Here is a 15,728-nt window from a genome sequence, read left to right on the forward strand (position 1 = left end):
TGGTTTGTTCTAACTGGGTATAAAGCTGGCTAATGGTCATGATCACGGGGAAGCTTTGGAATCAGATTAAGTTCTCCCTACTTCATTGTGTTTGGAGGTTTTTATCACAAACAGGACAGCACTGTTGGGGTACATTCCTTTTATTGGAGCATCATCCTCATTACATGGTTGAGACAACAGAAAGATGGCAAAAGCTCACCCACAACCAGCAGCAGCCAAACTTACCTTTATTATTTCCCACATTTCATCATCTCCTTTTGTCCACAAGACTTGCAGGAAGTTTGGTATCTTCATTTTTGAGCTGCTGATTCCTCTCCTAGATCAGACCAGAACTGGCCAAACGATGAAGCCAATATTCTGGGGAATTGAAGGCAGACAACACAAACCTGCCACAGGTTTTGGTATGAGCATGGCAGGAGCAGCTCTGGTGTGGATGTTCCTCTGCATCTGAAGGGAAACACTCAGCCTTTGAGTCCCATGTCCAGTTCTGGGGCCCTCAGTTCAGGAAGGACATTAAGGGGCTGGAGCAGAGAAGGGAACAGAGCTGGGGAAAACTCTTGTGAAAAACGCAAATCACTTGGTTTTAAAATTTTAAAAGTTTAATAGTAATAAAGTGGTTATAAAAATAGCAATATAATTAGAGTAATAATAATTTGGACAATTTGAATTAGGACAATATGAGACAATAGAAACAAAGAGTTACAGACAGTCTGGACCTGTTTCTGGGCAAAATAAGCCCAAAAAAGGACCCACGTTAACAGAGGATTGACCCTTAAATGCAAGAGGCTGTTGCATATTCATACATCTCATACATGATGCATACATTCAAACACAGGATTCTGTCTGGTCAGTGTCAACTTCTTCCTCTGAATCCTGACTGCATCTACAGGGCTGAGTGAGGTAGGAAGAAGTTCATTTCTTCTGATAATGGAGCAATAAATTCTTTTTCTCTGACAGATTTAGGTGTCCTGTGGCTGCTATCTCGCTGTGAGTCCTTTCTTTAAAAAAAGTATCTTACATAGCATAGTTTCTATTTTAACATTATGTTATAACCTAAAACTATATTTAACACACTACTTAAGAAACTTAAAACAGCATAACTTTCTAATATAACATATATAATATTCATTTTAATATTTGCAAAAAACCAATCATAAAATACAAATTTTTCACAGAGAGGACCTTCTTGTGCTCTACAATTATCTTACAGGAGGTTGTAGCCAAGTGGGGGTTGGGCTCTGCTCCAAGGGACAGGGTGAGAGGATTTAGTCATAAGCTGCATCACAGCAGGTTCAGGCTGAATATGAGGAGGAATTCCTTCACAGAAGGGGTGATTAGACATTGGAGGGGGCTGCCCAGGGTAGTGGTGGTGTCCCCATCCCTGGAGGTGGGGACACTGAATGTGCACACGGTGCTCTGGGCTAGTTGACATGGTGATGTTCATCAGTCACGGGTTGGACTCGATGATCCCAGAGATCTTTTCCAGGCTGATTGATTCTCTGCTCCCCAGCAGCCAGACCCTGAGGCTCGGGGGAGTGGGTGGTGGCTTGGATGGGCCTCCCACACCCTGGGGCACAGTGCGGGAACACCCGGCTAGAACCCAGCCCTGAGCGGACCTCAACCTCTCGCTGCGATATTTCTCCTTCTGAACAGGGAAAAGATAACAATAATTAAATAAAAATTCAAATGAGGGGGTGGAGATAGAGAAAGCGAGAAATACCCCCGTCACCATGGTAACGACCGCACGGCGCCTCCTGTTGCCTTGGTAACGGCCAGGCCTTCCGGCGGCGCCCGGAAGCGGCGGGCGCGCGGGGCAGCAATGGCGGCGCCCTCGGCCCCGCCGGCCGCCGCCGCCCTCACGGTGCTGCTGTCGGTCGGAGCCTCCGCGCCCGGGCTGCTGAGGGGTGTCCCCCTCGCCGCCGCGCTGCGCCCCGCAGCCCTGCAGGACGGGGAAGGTGAGCGGGGCCGCCGGCGGGCGCAGCCGCTGCCTCCTTGGTCCCTCTGCCCGCCTCATTCCGCGCCTTCCCCAAATCCCTTTGTGTCCCCTCTCTCCAGCCTCTCCTTGTCCTGCCCTGGACGCCGTGGTACCCCCCAGCCCCCATTTCTGTGCATTTCCTCAAGCCCGTCTCCGAGTCCGCTGCTCCCCCCCGTTCCTCTCTCCGTGTCCCTTTTCTTCCCTCTCTCCCTGTCCGTGTCCCTTCCCGCTCTCCGTGCGCTTCCCCTGGCCTGTCCCGAGCCTGCTGGGCACCCATCTCAGTCCCTCGATGTCCAGCTGCTCCTCCACACCCTCATCTCTGTCCTTTGACAATCAGCCCAGGGGATAACACTACTGGGAGCTTGAGGGATTTGCATTTCTCAGTCCCTCTGGTATTCCCAGAATGATTTTTATCACACTTTTAATTCCTGTGTTCCAGCTTACCCCCGTGCAGTGATTTCCTGTATCAGTCCAGGGCTCTGAGCTGATGGGTGATTCCGCCATCTCCTCACGTGTCCCCAGGGGTTGCACTCTGTTGTTTTGTTTCTCACTGCTGTTTTTCTGGCTGTGGAACTGAGGTTGATGGGAGGGAGGTGGAGTGTCTCAATCCCTGCTATGTGCCATGGGGAACACCTAAACAGAGGACCCAGAAGCACTTCTGAGGTGTGATAACCTCCAGGCTGTGGTGAGGGTCCCCAGGACGAGGGAAGAGATGAGAATCTGATTCCAAGTTCTCAGAAGGCTGATTTATTGTTATATTATATTATATTTTCTATTGTGTTATATATAATATAATATATGTATTGTAGAATATATAATATTATATTTTCTATTATATTATATATTATATTTTCTATTATATATTATAATCTCATATTATATATTACATTATAGAATACTATACTAAAACTATACTAAAAATGTTCATTCATTAACAAGAATGAATAATAAAAACCTCATGACTGACTCAGAGAGTCCAACACCGCTGGCTGTGATTGGTCATTAATTAAAAACAATTCACATGGAACCAATCAAAGATGCACCTATTGGTAAACGATCTCCAGGCCACATTCCAAAGCAATCAGGTAATTATTGTTTTCATTCTTTTCTGAGGCTTCTCAGCTTCTCAGGAGAAAATCCTGGGCAAAGAGGATTTTTCAGAAAATATCATGGTGACACCAGACATTTTTGGTGGTGAAAATCAGCCTGCCAGCAATTTAAGAAGTGTTTATCTTTTTGCCAAAATCATCAGTACTGTAACAGTTATTTTTATGTCTCTTGCCTTCTCTTTTAATGGGACTGAAATTTACTACAGATGCTGTTGCTTTTTTCCAGGCAGCTTCCCAGGAAGCAGCAAGAGCCAGCCCATATGTTTGTGACACCCAAGATAGCACTTTTTCCACTCTATCTTGTTATTTATGCCTGGTTTTAAAGGCCTCAGGTTCCTTCTTTTCTCCACCAGGATAGAAATGAAAGCTCTTAATTAATCCCACGGGCTCACTCCCCCTCTGCTCAAGCCTGTAATTGTTTTCTAGCAGCCCCAGTGCTGTCTGTGCCTGTCTGAGGTGCTGCTGTGCTCAGTTCACAGGTTGATCACCTACATCTTCATCTACGAGGACCTGATCTCCCTGGCCTGTGGGGCTGTTATCATCTGGTACTTTGCTGGCAGCTTTGAGAAGAACGTGGGCACAGTGAAGCACTGCATCCTCACTGCCGCTTTCTCTGTGCTCTCTGCCCTCCTCTACCTCTTCCTCCAGCCCCTTGTCTCCAGGCTGCTGGAAGTGGGAGATGCCAAGGGGTTCATGCCCGTGTCTTTTGCCATGCTGGGGGTCTCCACCACCCGCTCACGCATGAAGAGGACTCTGCTTTTGGGCTGCAGAGTTCCTGTGCTGCTGGTGCCGTGGCTTGGGCTCTGCCTGGCGTGGTTTGTCCCTCACTCTTCCCTCCTGGGGAACCTGTGTGGGCTCCTGGTTGGGGAAGCCTGTATCCTTTCTGAGTGGGAAGCCCTGGGCCAGAGTGAGATCCTGGTGGGAAGTGCTGTAGTTCTCACTGCTGGCTTTCCCTGGACTCTTGCCCTGCACTGAACCCTCACTGGCTTTTCTCATGCTCATCCCATTCTGCATTTGTGTTCCACCTCACAATGCCCCTAACCCTCACTGGCTTTTCTCATGCTCATCCCACTCTACATTTGTGTTCCACCTCACAATGCCCTTAACCCTCACTGGCTTTTCTCATGCTCATCCCACTCTACATTTGTGTTTCACTCACACTGCCCTTAACCTTCACTGGCTTTTCTCATGCTCATCCCATTCTGCATTTGTGTTCCACCTCACACTGCCCTTAACCCTCACTGGCTTTTCTCATCCCATCCCACTCTACATTTGTGTTTCACTCTCACTGCACCTAACCCTCACTGGCTTTTCTCATGCTCATCCCCTCCCATTCTGCATTTGTGTTTCACTCCCCCTGCCCCTCTCAGTGCCTGCAGAGAAGGTGGAGCTGAGGAGGGTGATGGTCTCTGAAGGTGCTGCTGGTTAGAGCAGGGAGAATTCCCCAGAGGAAGTGGTTTGGGAACAGAGGGGGCTCTGTGTGGCTGTGTCAGAAATGAGTGTGTTGTCCTCAGCTCTCCTTAACAAGCTCCTGATTTCAGATGGTCTTGGCTACTGTTTCTGCTTGGATTTTCCAGAGTCTGTGGGCTCTAAGTTGGACTGGGTCTTCCCTTTCACTCTGCTGAAGAGGATACCAGGGCTGAAATACATCCCAGGGTCCTTAGCAGAGAGAAGAGCCTCTGGAAACAGCATGTAAGTACAGGAGTTCCTGTGAAACATTTGTAGGGGAATTTTGAGGTGTGAGCAGAGGCCTTAAATCCTCTCTAAAAGCTGTATTGTACCTCTCCTGTTCACAGAGTGGGTGCCATGGGCAGCAGAGTCACCCAGTGATGTTACACTGGTGACATTGGTGTGACTGATGAATCACCACACATTAACCAGATCTTTAAATGGAGGTTGTAGACCTCTCCTTTGCTGCAAGGGCAGCGTGTACACATGGGAATATTGCAGCTCTGGCTGACAGGAGAGCTAAGTTGTGTAACTCTGCCCCAGCTTTAGGCAATTGTTCCTGGCTATATATGGCTCCCTGGGCCATGATCCTTATCTTTATCTGCCCCACCTTTCCTGCCAGGAATGCTGTGAAGTGAGTTGTGTCCAATCCTACTTAGGACCAGAGCTTTGTAAATTAAGGATGGCACTTATAAAGTTCAGTGCAGACCTTTTGGTGTCTTTTAACCTTTCAGCAGGTTTTCAGTGTCAAGGCAATGTTGCTTTACAGAAAAGAAACCTTGGGGCCCAGAGCTGACATGCAGGAAAGGTTTTAAGTTTAATACAAACCATGAGAATTCACTTGTACTCTAAAAAGTTTCAAAATGCAGGTCAAATATTTACCTATTCTAAGGTATCCTTTCAGTTTCACAGAGGAAAAATAGTTTTCTAGTCAGGGTTACATTTTATGTATTGTTTAAGCCATCAGCTTGCTGTAAAGTTTTATTTGAAGTGGAAGCATTCCCAGGTGTTTGCACTGCCCTCACCCATGGGAAACCATAAAAGCAACCCTTGCCTGCAGCAGGAGTGTCCCCCAGTTCCATCAGGACGTTCAAAACGTGTGAGTGCTTGCAGGGGAGGCCAGAGAGACCCAGAATTTGTTTTCCCTCTCTCCCTCCTGTGCAAGTGCAGCTTTTGGGAGGAGAGGGAGCCTGGTTCTGTGCTGAGCCTGTGTCAGCACCAGTGCCATCCTGCTGTGCACAGCACCTCAGTGTCTGAACCTGCCTCCTTTGGTGAGGTGACACAGGCTGTTGTGACACAAAGGTATTTACATGAACATTTGACTATCAAACAGGGCGTGGGAAGGTGTTTCTAGGATGCTTCCACTGCTGCAGCTGAATTTGCATGTCTGTGTCTTAGATACAACTTCTGTAAATGCTTCTGGAGTTTAATTTTTATTATTTTGATGATTATTCCAAGCAAGAGCTCTTAATAGTTTGGGATTTGTTTTAATCTTAAATTTTCATAAAGTTCAGGCATTAAATGGCTGCAAGACAGGAAATATTTCTTTGAAGTCCAGGCCTTGGCATCATGTTTATGTCCACAAATAAAAATCCAAACTCAAACCCACACCTGAAATAATTAAAAAGAAATCTCCAAGCCTGAAAATCCCAGCATGAGCCAGTCTCTTCTTCTTGCTGGGAACTTGGCACCCATGGCTTCATGAATATTGCCTGGATTCTCAGCTCTCATCCTCATGTGCGTGGGCTGAGCAGCACTCCTGAAGTCCCAGAGGCTGAGGCTTGCAGGCAGATTGCCTCTCTCCTGATGGGTTTTGGCAGGATGAGTCATGCCTTCTGCTGGCAAACCCTTCCTAGCCCTTGCTTCTGAATGATTAATTTTATTTCTAACTCTCTCTTTTATTTCTAACTCTTTCTTTCTTCCTTCCTTTTTTTTTTTTTTTTTCCCTTTGCTCTATACTCTGGGTTCTTACTCGCACCAAAGGCCTTTTGTGTTTTCTTGATAAATAACACTTGGCAGCTGTAACTTCTCCTGATTAATGACTTGGCAGATGTGTCACTCACAGGGCAGGGAGGATGTGCACAGGAATCTCAAAGCATGTTGAAATTTGGCTTTGTGTATTCCTTGCACAAAGAGTCTGAGGCCAAGAGCCAGGCTCCTTCAGTGGGTGTGGAGTGAGAGTGGGTTGGGACTGGGAACAGCTGTCCTGGGAGGCCACTAAAGCCATTTTTTACTCAAGTGCTGCTTATAATAAGGGCTTCTGTTGTAGTGAATCCCTCTGATGGGTTGCAGTGACCTCTCTGAGCGCTGGTCGGGAGGAAATCTGCCCCCAGGGCATTTCCAGCACTAATTAGGCAATGGCAGTTCTGAGCACAGTGTAACTTTCTGTTTTCTTCCTGCCCAGGATTAAAGCCGTGCCTGGCACTTACCCCACCCAGAGCTACCACTGCCCATCGCCTCTGGCTCTTCCTGCTCACCCCAGTGCTCAGGGCCAGAGCTTTCATCACAGCCAGGCTCTGGGACAGCATGCACCTCAGCATGGCCCTGCTGCAGGACACAGCCTCAGCTCTGCCCACTGCCAAGCCAGAGGTGCCTTTGGAGAGTGCCCTGGGCAGGCCCAGGCTGGAGCCTCACCAGGACAGTGCTGCCAGCTGGGCAAATTCTCTGTCCCACAGCGTGTGTGCCCAGCTCAGCCACAGCCACCCACAGCCATGGGCCTTCAGCAAGCACCAGGGTACCCAGCAGCCCCAGTGGGCCCTGTTCCAGCTGAATTTACCAGAGTGCAGGTGTACTGATCCTCCAGAGAGCAGCAGGACTCACACAGGGCAGGAGTGCTCTGTGAGGCTGGCACAGCAGTGCTTTGTTGGGATCTGTGCTGTGTCTGGGTGAGTGTTGGTAGCTCCAGTGAAGGCCATTCCCCTGCATTTCCCTGTTCCCTGGCACAGTCTACTTGAATATTCCCTTTATAATTTTGTTGGTTTTTTTTTTACTTTTTGATGTGGCTGGAGGATGGGAACTGTATCACCTCAGTGAACTTCTCGTCCTTTTTATGTCTTTTCTTTGCTGCATTTAGCAGCTGCCTTTTTCCACAAGTCCACTGGAGTTCCAGTGCACCAGGTACCCAGGCCAAGGCAGGAACCTCAGTGGCAAAACACTGAGCAAATCTGGGCTTTAACTAAGCTGCAGCAATAAGCACTTCCCATTTACATTCCTGTCTTTTTTACAGGTTTGATGTAGCTAGAACCCAAAAGAGTGAGAATCACATGAGCCTTAGTTTGTAACTTAAAATTAAATGGAGGAGGACAATGTCTGTTCTACTGGTGACTTATCCTCTTAAGAGAGTGCCTTGAAGGGGGCTTGTTACACCAGCCTGGGGCAGGAGGATAGAATACAGAGTACCTTCTTCTGCCCCAAAACACAGCTCTGAAATGCTGAAGGTCCTGTGCCTGCATCAATGGATTGCCTTCATTTTCTGAGAGCATTGCACCAGCTCAGCCTGTATCACCAGCACTTGGCAGCCTCAAATGCCTGTGAAGTAGTGAGACACTTTTCAATAAGGGATTTTGGCCCTTTGTGGAGCAAATATTTATAAATCCAAAGAGCTGGGAGGGACCTTAACAATGGGTTAGAAGAATTAAGTGGAATGTAGCAGTGCTGTTGGGGGTGTTCACACTGCTCAGCTTCAGAAATCTCACCCACCAATATTAGCACAATCTCTCTGTTTTTTTCAGAGCTGGTGGGCAGGTGTGTGGGAGAGGGGAGTTTTCAGCCAGGGATTTACAATAGGATTCACTGTTTGCTGCCTGAGGCTATAATGAAGGAGTTGCTGGGATTTGAGCTTTACTCCCAGCTGTGTAGCTCACTGTACAGTGCCCAGGAGGAATCTGCTGTCTCTGTGTCTGTAAATCTGCCAAGATCTCAACAACTGCCCTTGACTCTCCTTGGAGTTTTGCTGTGCTCCATAAAAAAGTGCTCCATGAAGCACAAAGTGCCATTCCTGCTCTTGGAGATGCTCTTGCAGTGCCTCACCCATCCCCAGAAACTCAACAGCCTCAGGGCTCCTCCCTGCTCTCACTGAGCCTGGCCAGAGGCTGAGTTCTGGCACATTCCAAACCACATCCCTGCCTCTTTGATTTTTCCATCATCAGGGTAAGAACAAACCCTGAGTTGCCATCCAGCTGCTTTACTTCTCCAGCAGCCCCTCTGGAGTCACTGCCATGGTCCCATCTGGGATGCCAGGGCTTCCTTTGGGAGGAGACCAAAGTCAGTGCTGAGAACTTGCACCTCACAGGAGTAAGACATGAGTAAGAAGCTCTTCTTGTGAAGGTGAGCACCCAGGCAGGGCTTTCAGCAGCAACTTGGGAACCAACTTGGAGTTGGGGAACAACTCTGTTTCATACCTGATTATTTCCTCTGTGGGATCACAAGTGGACTTGATTTCATGGTTCTCTTTTTCCTGCTGACAGCAATTGCATTGTTATACTTTTAGTGTGGAGCAAGAGCAGGATAAGGAGCTTGTTTGGAATTTAAAAGCATGTTTTTAATACCAGGAAAGAAGTGCTAGAGATAACATTGAAATGTTGACACTCCACTCCTGTTAGTGCCTTGATTTTTCCTCCTTGTGAAATCCTTGCCTGTAAACTGAGGAATTTTACCACTGATTTTTTTCCAGAAGGCTGATGAGGATCAATAGCAATCACAAATGTTGTGTGTCTCCAGACTGTGAACTTGAAATAGAATCTGAAAGATGGACTGGTTTTCTCTGGGTGTGTTTATAAGTGGGGAGCTGGAGCTGTCCCTCTGGGGGATGGGTGGGGCGAGATCTGTGGGGCGGGATCAGTGGGATGGGATCAGGAGGATGGAGTCTGTGGGGTGGGATCTGTGGGATGGGATCAGCGGGGTGGGATCAGTGAGGCGGGATCTATGGGGTGGGATGGGATCCCTGGAGTGGGATCTGTTGTGGGATGGGATCAGTGGGGTGGGATCTGTGAGATGGGATCTGTGGGGTAGAGTCTGTGGGATGGGATCAGTGAGATGGGATCCCTGGGGTGGGATCAGTGGGGTGAGATCAGTGGGGTGAGATCATTGGGGCGGCATCTGTGGGGCAGGATCGGGGGGTGGGATCAGTGGGGTGGGATCCCTGGGGTGGGATCAGTGGGGCAGGACGGGCTCAGCAGTGTCAGGCCGGTGGCTTAGGACGCGCAGTGAGGACGAGCGCTGGGGACAGCCGGTACTGCACGCTGGAATCGCTGGAATCCCGGTGCTTTTCCTTGTCCACTCCATCAGTGATGCGGTGAGGGAGTCGCTCTCCCCGCAGAGCTGTCCCAGGGATGTGTTTCCAGGGAGCAGTTCCCGGCTTTATTGCCAGGAAGCCCTGTAAGAGTCGCCACCCCAGTCCCAGGTGGTGCAAACCTCCCTCCAGGAGGGAAGGAGCAGGTCCCAGCCATGAACCTTTCTGTGCTGGGACAAGACAACTGCCACAGCCTTCCAGGTGAGCCCTGAGGGCAGGACTGAGCACAAAACCTGAGTTTGGATTTATTTTCTTTCTGCTGCCAGATATTTCGGGAGCTTCTCGGTGACTGTGGCAGATCACTTGGTCTCTCTGATTTCTACAGCTTCCACCATGTCCCCAAGGAGTGTTCAGAGTCCAGCTGCACCTCCTGGTCATGTGCAATGTGTTGGACCTGTCTTCAGTGCCCTTCAGTTGGGTGTTTGTGGAGATTTCTTCTCTGTTCCCTGCTTTCCTGAGGGCATCCATTCCACAGTGAGATGCTCTTGGGCAGTGGAGTCCAACAAGTCCCAGTTCCTCAGGGCTGGGTGTGAATTCAGAACTCATCACCCAGGGAAGTGACGTTGCTGAGAGAGAGGAAGCAGGTTGGGATGAGAATTTGCCAACGTGTCTAAGGCTGAGAAGGGGATTTAAATTTGAAGAGAGGGAGGTAAAAGTCATCAGCTCACTGGGCTTTGGCATCTGCCTATCTCAGCTCACAGTAATGTTACTCATCACACATTGCAGTACCCACTCATTTCCTTGGTGGGGAGACAGAGAATTGAAGTTCCTAAAGCAGGAAAGAAAATTTAAAAAGAAGAAAAAAAATCAATAACCACCCAGTTCAGCCTGGGATGGCTGCCCCTGGGGTGACTGCCCTGGGAACGTGCTGTCCCTGGAGGTTGTTATTCTGTGCCTCTGGCTCATTCCTAGTAAAACTGCCCATGCCAGGACTCTGTGTGACCACAGGGTGTGCAGAGAGTCCAGAAATCCCCGTGGGTTGCCCCCATGTCCTCAGAGGGTTGCTGCAGAGGGACAGTCTGGGGACAGTGCTGGCAGCAGAGCCAGCTGTTCCCTGTTCTTGGAGTAGCTGTCCTGCTATGGGAGGGATGCTCTGGAAGTCCAAGTCCATCCCCTCTGCATGGTGCAAGGGAAAAGGAGTCAGGGATACATGAGGAAAGCAGAACTGACTTGCACCTCCATTGCTGCCCCATGCAGAAGTGAGAGGGGACCCACAAAGTGGGGAGGCCTGGCAGGTGACATTGATGCTGGCAGGAAAATGGGTCTGTGTTTGCTTTCCTGCCATTAACTTTTGGCCAAGCACACCCATGCAGACATCCTGACTGGGGGCCAGGTTCCCTGTGCCAGGGCCAGGACACTGCCAAACACCACCTCCATGGCTGTCCCATGATGTCCCCTGTTGGCTGCCACTGGGAGGGTTCTGTGGCCAAAAGTTCAGCCTCAAACTGTGCTGGGAAGAGAGGAGAGATGGGAGAAATAAGCAGAGAGACAAAGCACTGACCAAAGAGGACTCTGTGGGCTGCAGGACTCTGCTGCTTGTCCCTGGGGGGTTTGGGCTGGGTGTGATGAGCCCCCAGTCCCTTTCCTGTGGGGACAGAATGGGACAGGCTGTGCCATAATGCCAGTCTGGGCACCTGATGGGATGACCCCAGCCATGGACCTGCTCAGTCCTGCCATTCCCACAGGGCCACTGGGATCTTTAACCCATTTCCATTCACCCCACGGGGGATGGTCACAGACCAGCCACCCCAGGGAGCTTCCATGGGGTCAGTCCCAAAGCTGCTGTGAGTGGCACCAGTGTCGCCTTGATTTTTTAAGATTTTCTAAGCTTTCTGATGTTAACATTCTTGTAACAAACTGTCTCACACACTTTGTGTGAATAACTCATTGTTTTGCATTCTTTTATGGAGGAGGAGAAATTTGATGGACTGTTTGTTTGTCCGGTGACACTGGAGAGGTGGCACTGTCACCCTCCAATCCGCTGTCACTTTTGGAAAACTAGAAATGTTGGACTCAGAAAACAAACTTCCCTTTTTTCACCTTGAGAGCACCAGGACTCAGGTGACCTCACAGCCCTCGACCCTCTGCTCAGCTGCTGTCAGGAAACAGGCAGTCCCTGCAGCCCTGGGCTGTTCTTTGGGTCTGTGCCCCCTCCTCACACCTCTCCAGGTGCCTGCCAGGCCCAGCTCGAACTTTGGACCTTCCCCAAGTGTTTTATTGACTCTGGAGCAAGCGTCAACACAGCGATGGCGCCAGAACGGTGACTTTGGATGTGCCAGTGCCCAGCAGGCAAAGGGAGGGGACCCAGCCCGGGGTGACCCCACATAACCGTGGGACTGCTCAGTGGCAAGCTGTGCCCCTGGCTTTGGCCAAGCTGGAAACAGTGCAGTTATAACCCAGCTTTCCCCTCCCCAAAAAAACCAACAGGGAGGAGAGCAGCAGTTCCTGTGGGATCTGAGGTCTGGGTTGTGAAATGTCCCACTGTGACTGCTGGGGATGCTTCCAGAGCTGCTTGAGCAACTTCCACGTGTGGCAGCGAGAGAAAGACCACCCCAAACCATCCGAATCATCTGGGCTGTGGTTACATCAGGAGAATATGCTTGCCCCGGGTGAAGCAGCCCCTGGATCCCACAGAGGATGGCAGTGACTGGGTGCCAGCCCCCACCTCGGGGTCCCCTTGAGTCCCCACGGGGCCCTGGTGTGGACAATGACCCTGAGGGGGGCTGGGAGTCCCACACCACGGGCACCCAGCAGTGACCACAGACAGGGCTCCTGGGTCTGCAGGTCCTGGCTGAGCCCAGTTAGTGTCCAACACTGACCCCAGTTCATGACCCCACAGTGCCCCCATCTCTGCTCCCACTGTCACCCCAACTCTGACCCCGCCATGACCTCAACGCTTGCCCCCATACTCACCCCCAAACTACAATGTTCACCCCAACTCTGTCTCCCCTCTTGAGCCTGCCCCCAGACCGAGTCCCTGCTGGCACACATGGTGGCCTCTGGGCCCTGTTCTGCACCCCGACCCCACCCGTGACCGCCCCAACCCTGACCAGCCCTTGACCCCACCCGTGGCCCCCTCAGTCCTGACCGTCCCCTGACCCTCACCTTACCCGGCCCCTCCCGCCGCTCCTGTCCCTTTAAGACCCCCGTCCTGGGGCTGTACCATGCGCCGCCGCAGAGGGGTGATCTCCACCAGCGGGCGCGCTCTCCGCCTATTAGCGGGCGGCGAGGGCGGCGTGTTCCCCTGCGCGTATGCCCGGGTGGTGCGGTCCGCCGTACGTGCCGGCCGCGCCGGGGCCGCGGGAGCCGCCAGCGCCAGACGGGCCAGAGCGGCGGTGGGTGCGGGGAGCCGCGGCACCGGGGGCGTGTGGTGAGGAGGGTGCGGTACCAGGGGTTCTCTGGGGCTGAGCTCCGCCGCCGGGGGCTTCTGTGCTGGGCAGGGGCGGTCCGGCATCCCCCGGTGGGGTTGGCGTGGCATGGGGGCTGTTTCTGTGTTGGGGGCATTGGCTGCGTGTTACGGGCATGACTGCCGTCCCCTGTGTGTGGGGTGAGTGGCACCGCTGTCGCTGGTGGGGACATCGATGTGAATGTGGGGGGGGACTGGCATGACCAGAGCCCCCTGTTCACTGGGAGGTGTGGTGTGAGTGGGTGTCCTGTTCCTGGGGGTTACTGAGTGTTTAGAGGTCCTTCTTACTGTGGGGGTCGGGGAGGACTGGGATGACCCCTGTAATGTGAGCACTGTGCTCTGCTGTCCCCCTGTTTTGGACCGGGATGGTTAGAGCTCCCTGTTATCTGGAGAATCTGATGTGACTGGTCCCCTGTTACCTGTTGGAATTGGGGTGACCAGAGCTCCCTGTTATCTGGAGAATCTGATGTGACTGGTCCCCTGTTATTTGGGGGAATTGGGGTGACCAGAGCTCCCTGTTACCTGGAGAGTCTGATGTGGCTGCTCCCCTGTTAACCTGTTGGAATTGGGGTGACCAGAGCCCCTCTTATTTGGGAATATCTGGTGGTGCTGATCCCCTGTTACTGGCGAGACTGGTGTGGCCGATGTGTAGTGTCTGAAAAGCTCTTCCATTCTCAGAGGAAACTGGGCTTATAAGTACAAAATATCCTGGCTCCTTACAAACAGTGCTTGGTTCTCTTGAAATAAATAAATGTGTGTGTATGGAGGGCTGGCATGCGTGCACCCCCCTGTTTTTTGGGGGGTACCCCATCACATCTGTCACGCCAGGGGCTGTGGGGCAGGGGACAGACCAGCAGCCCTGGGAATGGGGTGATGCCTGCCCTGCCTTGCTTCCACAGCACTGAAGGGTTGCTCAGCCTTACCCCATCCCAAGGTGTTGCTGGTTTAAAGCCTTTAACGAGCTTAATTTTCTGGCACTTCCCTGGAGAACGTTATTCCCAGTGTTTAATTGATACCTTTGCTGCAGGCTGGGCTGTTCTGCTGTTGCTCCATTTATTTCACTTTATAAACTGCTGGGGTGTGGGAAGACTGTTTGCTCCTGACTTTTCCTGCAGGAGTTTCTTAGAAGAGTGAAATTATTCACCTAGGGAGTGTGCTTGTCAAAGGAAATTATGGGAACCCCTTGGTTTAGGGAATATTGAGGCTGGAGGGGGTGAAAGTACCTGGATGATGGTGTTGGGAGTTAGTCATCAGCGTGGAATTGGTTTCTGGGGAGTTGTCTTAGTTGCAGGAGTAAGCACTGCTGGTGCAGCCTGGAGTGTGCTTTGTTCTGCCAGTGCTTAGACCTTGGGTTAGCTTTTGGAGTGTGAAAGGAAACGGGAATGCTTAGTGGAATGTGTACAGAGAAGAGGGGTCACTGAGGTGCTCTGATGTGAGTCTGGAAAAGCGAAATGAGTTTGTGTTTTAAAAAGTAGAAACATAAATCTGGCTGAGAAGCTGGAAAAGTGCAAGGAGGAAGGAGTGAGGTCTGTGTTTCTGAGTTGTGGAAGTGAATCAGTGATAGCGTTGGTGGGGACATCCCCTCCACAACAGAACTCTACACTTTGTGTGGGCTGCCAGGAGGAGCTGTGGAGTTTCAGAATTTTTTTTTGCTTATTGAGGTGCAGTGGTGTACACATCCCTTTTGCTAGATGGAAGGGGATGGGCTTTGTTCCAATATTTCTGTAATTCTCTGAGAAATTCCGAGGAACTGTTGCACACACGCAGAGCAGCTTGCTGATTAATCTGCTGCAAATGAGCAAATCAGTGTTTTGTCTGGGAGGGCTGCTAAGCCAGACCCTTCCTGGAAAACCCAGCATTGTCTCAGTACAGGTTTTTCTTGGGCTGGTTGACAGCACTGAGGCAGGGCATGGAGTGTGCCTTGGTTTTGCAGCTGGATGTGACTGTGCACGAGAACTGTGTTTGCAGAACAGAGCAGGGAGGATACAGAGCTACAGGCAGAAACACCAGCTGAGTGCCTTCTTTTAATCCTTGAGTGTGAAAGCCTTGAAGAGTGGGCAGGAAGGAGGGTGTAGTGTCACAAATCTGGCTTAATCCCCTCTTAATTAGTCCTGCTCTAATTGTGACAGAGAAGAACCTCTTGCTTGTCATCACTTCGCAGTTGCCTCCAGTTCAGTCAGTAATTTCTGGGTTTGTGCTTCCTGGACAGCCAAGTGCCTTCTGCAACTTTTCTTTTGTTTCTTGCAGAGCAGCTGGAGGAGCAGGACAGGGCCATACAACCAAAAACTCTTTGAACTGCCTCAAGGGAGACTTTCCCTGCTGCTCACCACCCTCCGTGCTGGAGCTCAGAGGCCCCACCAGCTCTTGTTTGCAGAGCCATAGGTGCAAGGTAACCCCTCTCTTTTGAGTGTCACAGGGTGTGGAGCATCTCTGGGTGCAGTTGGGTTTGGGGAGGGTGGCTGGCAGTGGGTGCTGGGAGTGATGCTTTCTTTACCTGCA

The 15,728-nt window shown here is 51.0% G+C and overlaps 2 protein-coding genes across 7 annotated transcripts in view; both read left to right on the top strand.

Annotated features, from left to right (window-relative positions):
* Positions 1–1,765: 1,765 nt before the first annotated feature.
* On the top strand, positions 1,766–9,290 carry RHBDD2 (rhomboid domain containing 2). The gene is made up of 4 exons (XM_054646971.2): positions 1,766–1,955; positions 3,557–3,958; positions 4,626–4,776; positions 6,938–9,290. Exons 1-4 carry the CDS (start codon positions 1,820–1,822, stop codon positions 7,326–7,328), a joined length of 1,080 nt encoding a protein of 359 aa, XP_054502946.2. The 5' UTR covers positions 1,766–1,819; the 3' UTR covers positions 7,329–9,290.
* A 3,770-nt stretch (positions 9,291–13,060) lies between these two features.
* The window catches only part of POR (cytochrome p450 oxidoreductase), a 30,656-nt gene continuing 27,988 nt past the window's right edge, over positions 13,061–15,728 (top strand). For 3 of the 6 annotated variants that reach the window (XM_054646907.2, XM_077188582.1, XM_077188583.1), the window contains exons 1-2: positions 13,061–13,158; positions 15,482–15,618. The gene's annotated coding sequence lies outside the window, so the exon portion shown is untranslated. Of the gene's footprint in view, positions 13,203–15,476; positions 15,619–15,728 lie in introns of all 6 variants that reach the window. The other 3 variants (XM_077188579.1, XM_077188581.1, XM_077188580.1) reach the window with 3 other exon arrangements.

The sequence above is a fragment of the Agelaius phoeniceus genome, chromosome 20 (assembly GCF_051311805.1).
Source record: "Agelaius phoeniceus isolate bAgePho1 chromosome 20, bAgePho1.hap1, whole genome shotgun sequence".
Classification (NCBI taxonomy): domain Eukaryota; kingdom Metazoa; phylum Chordata; class Aves; order Passeriformes; family Icteridae; genus Agelaius; species Agelaius phoeniceus.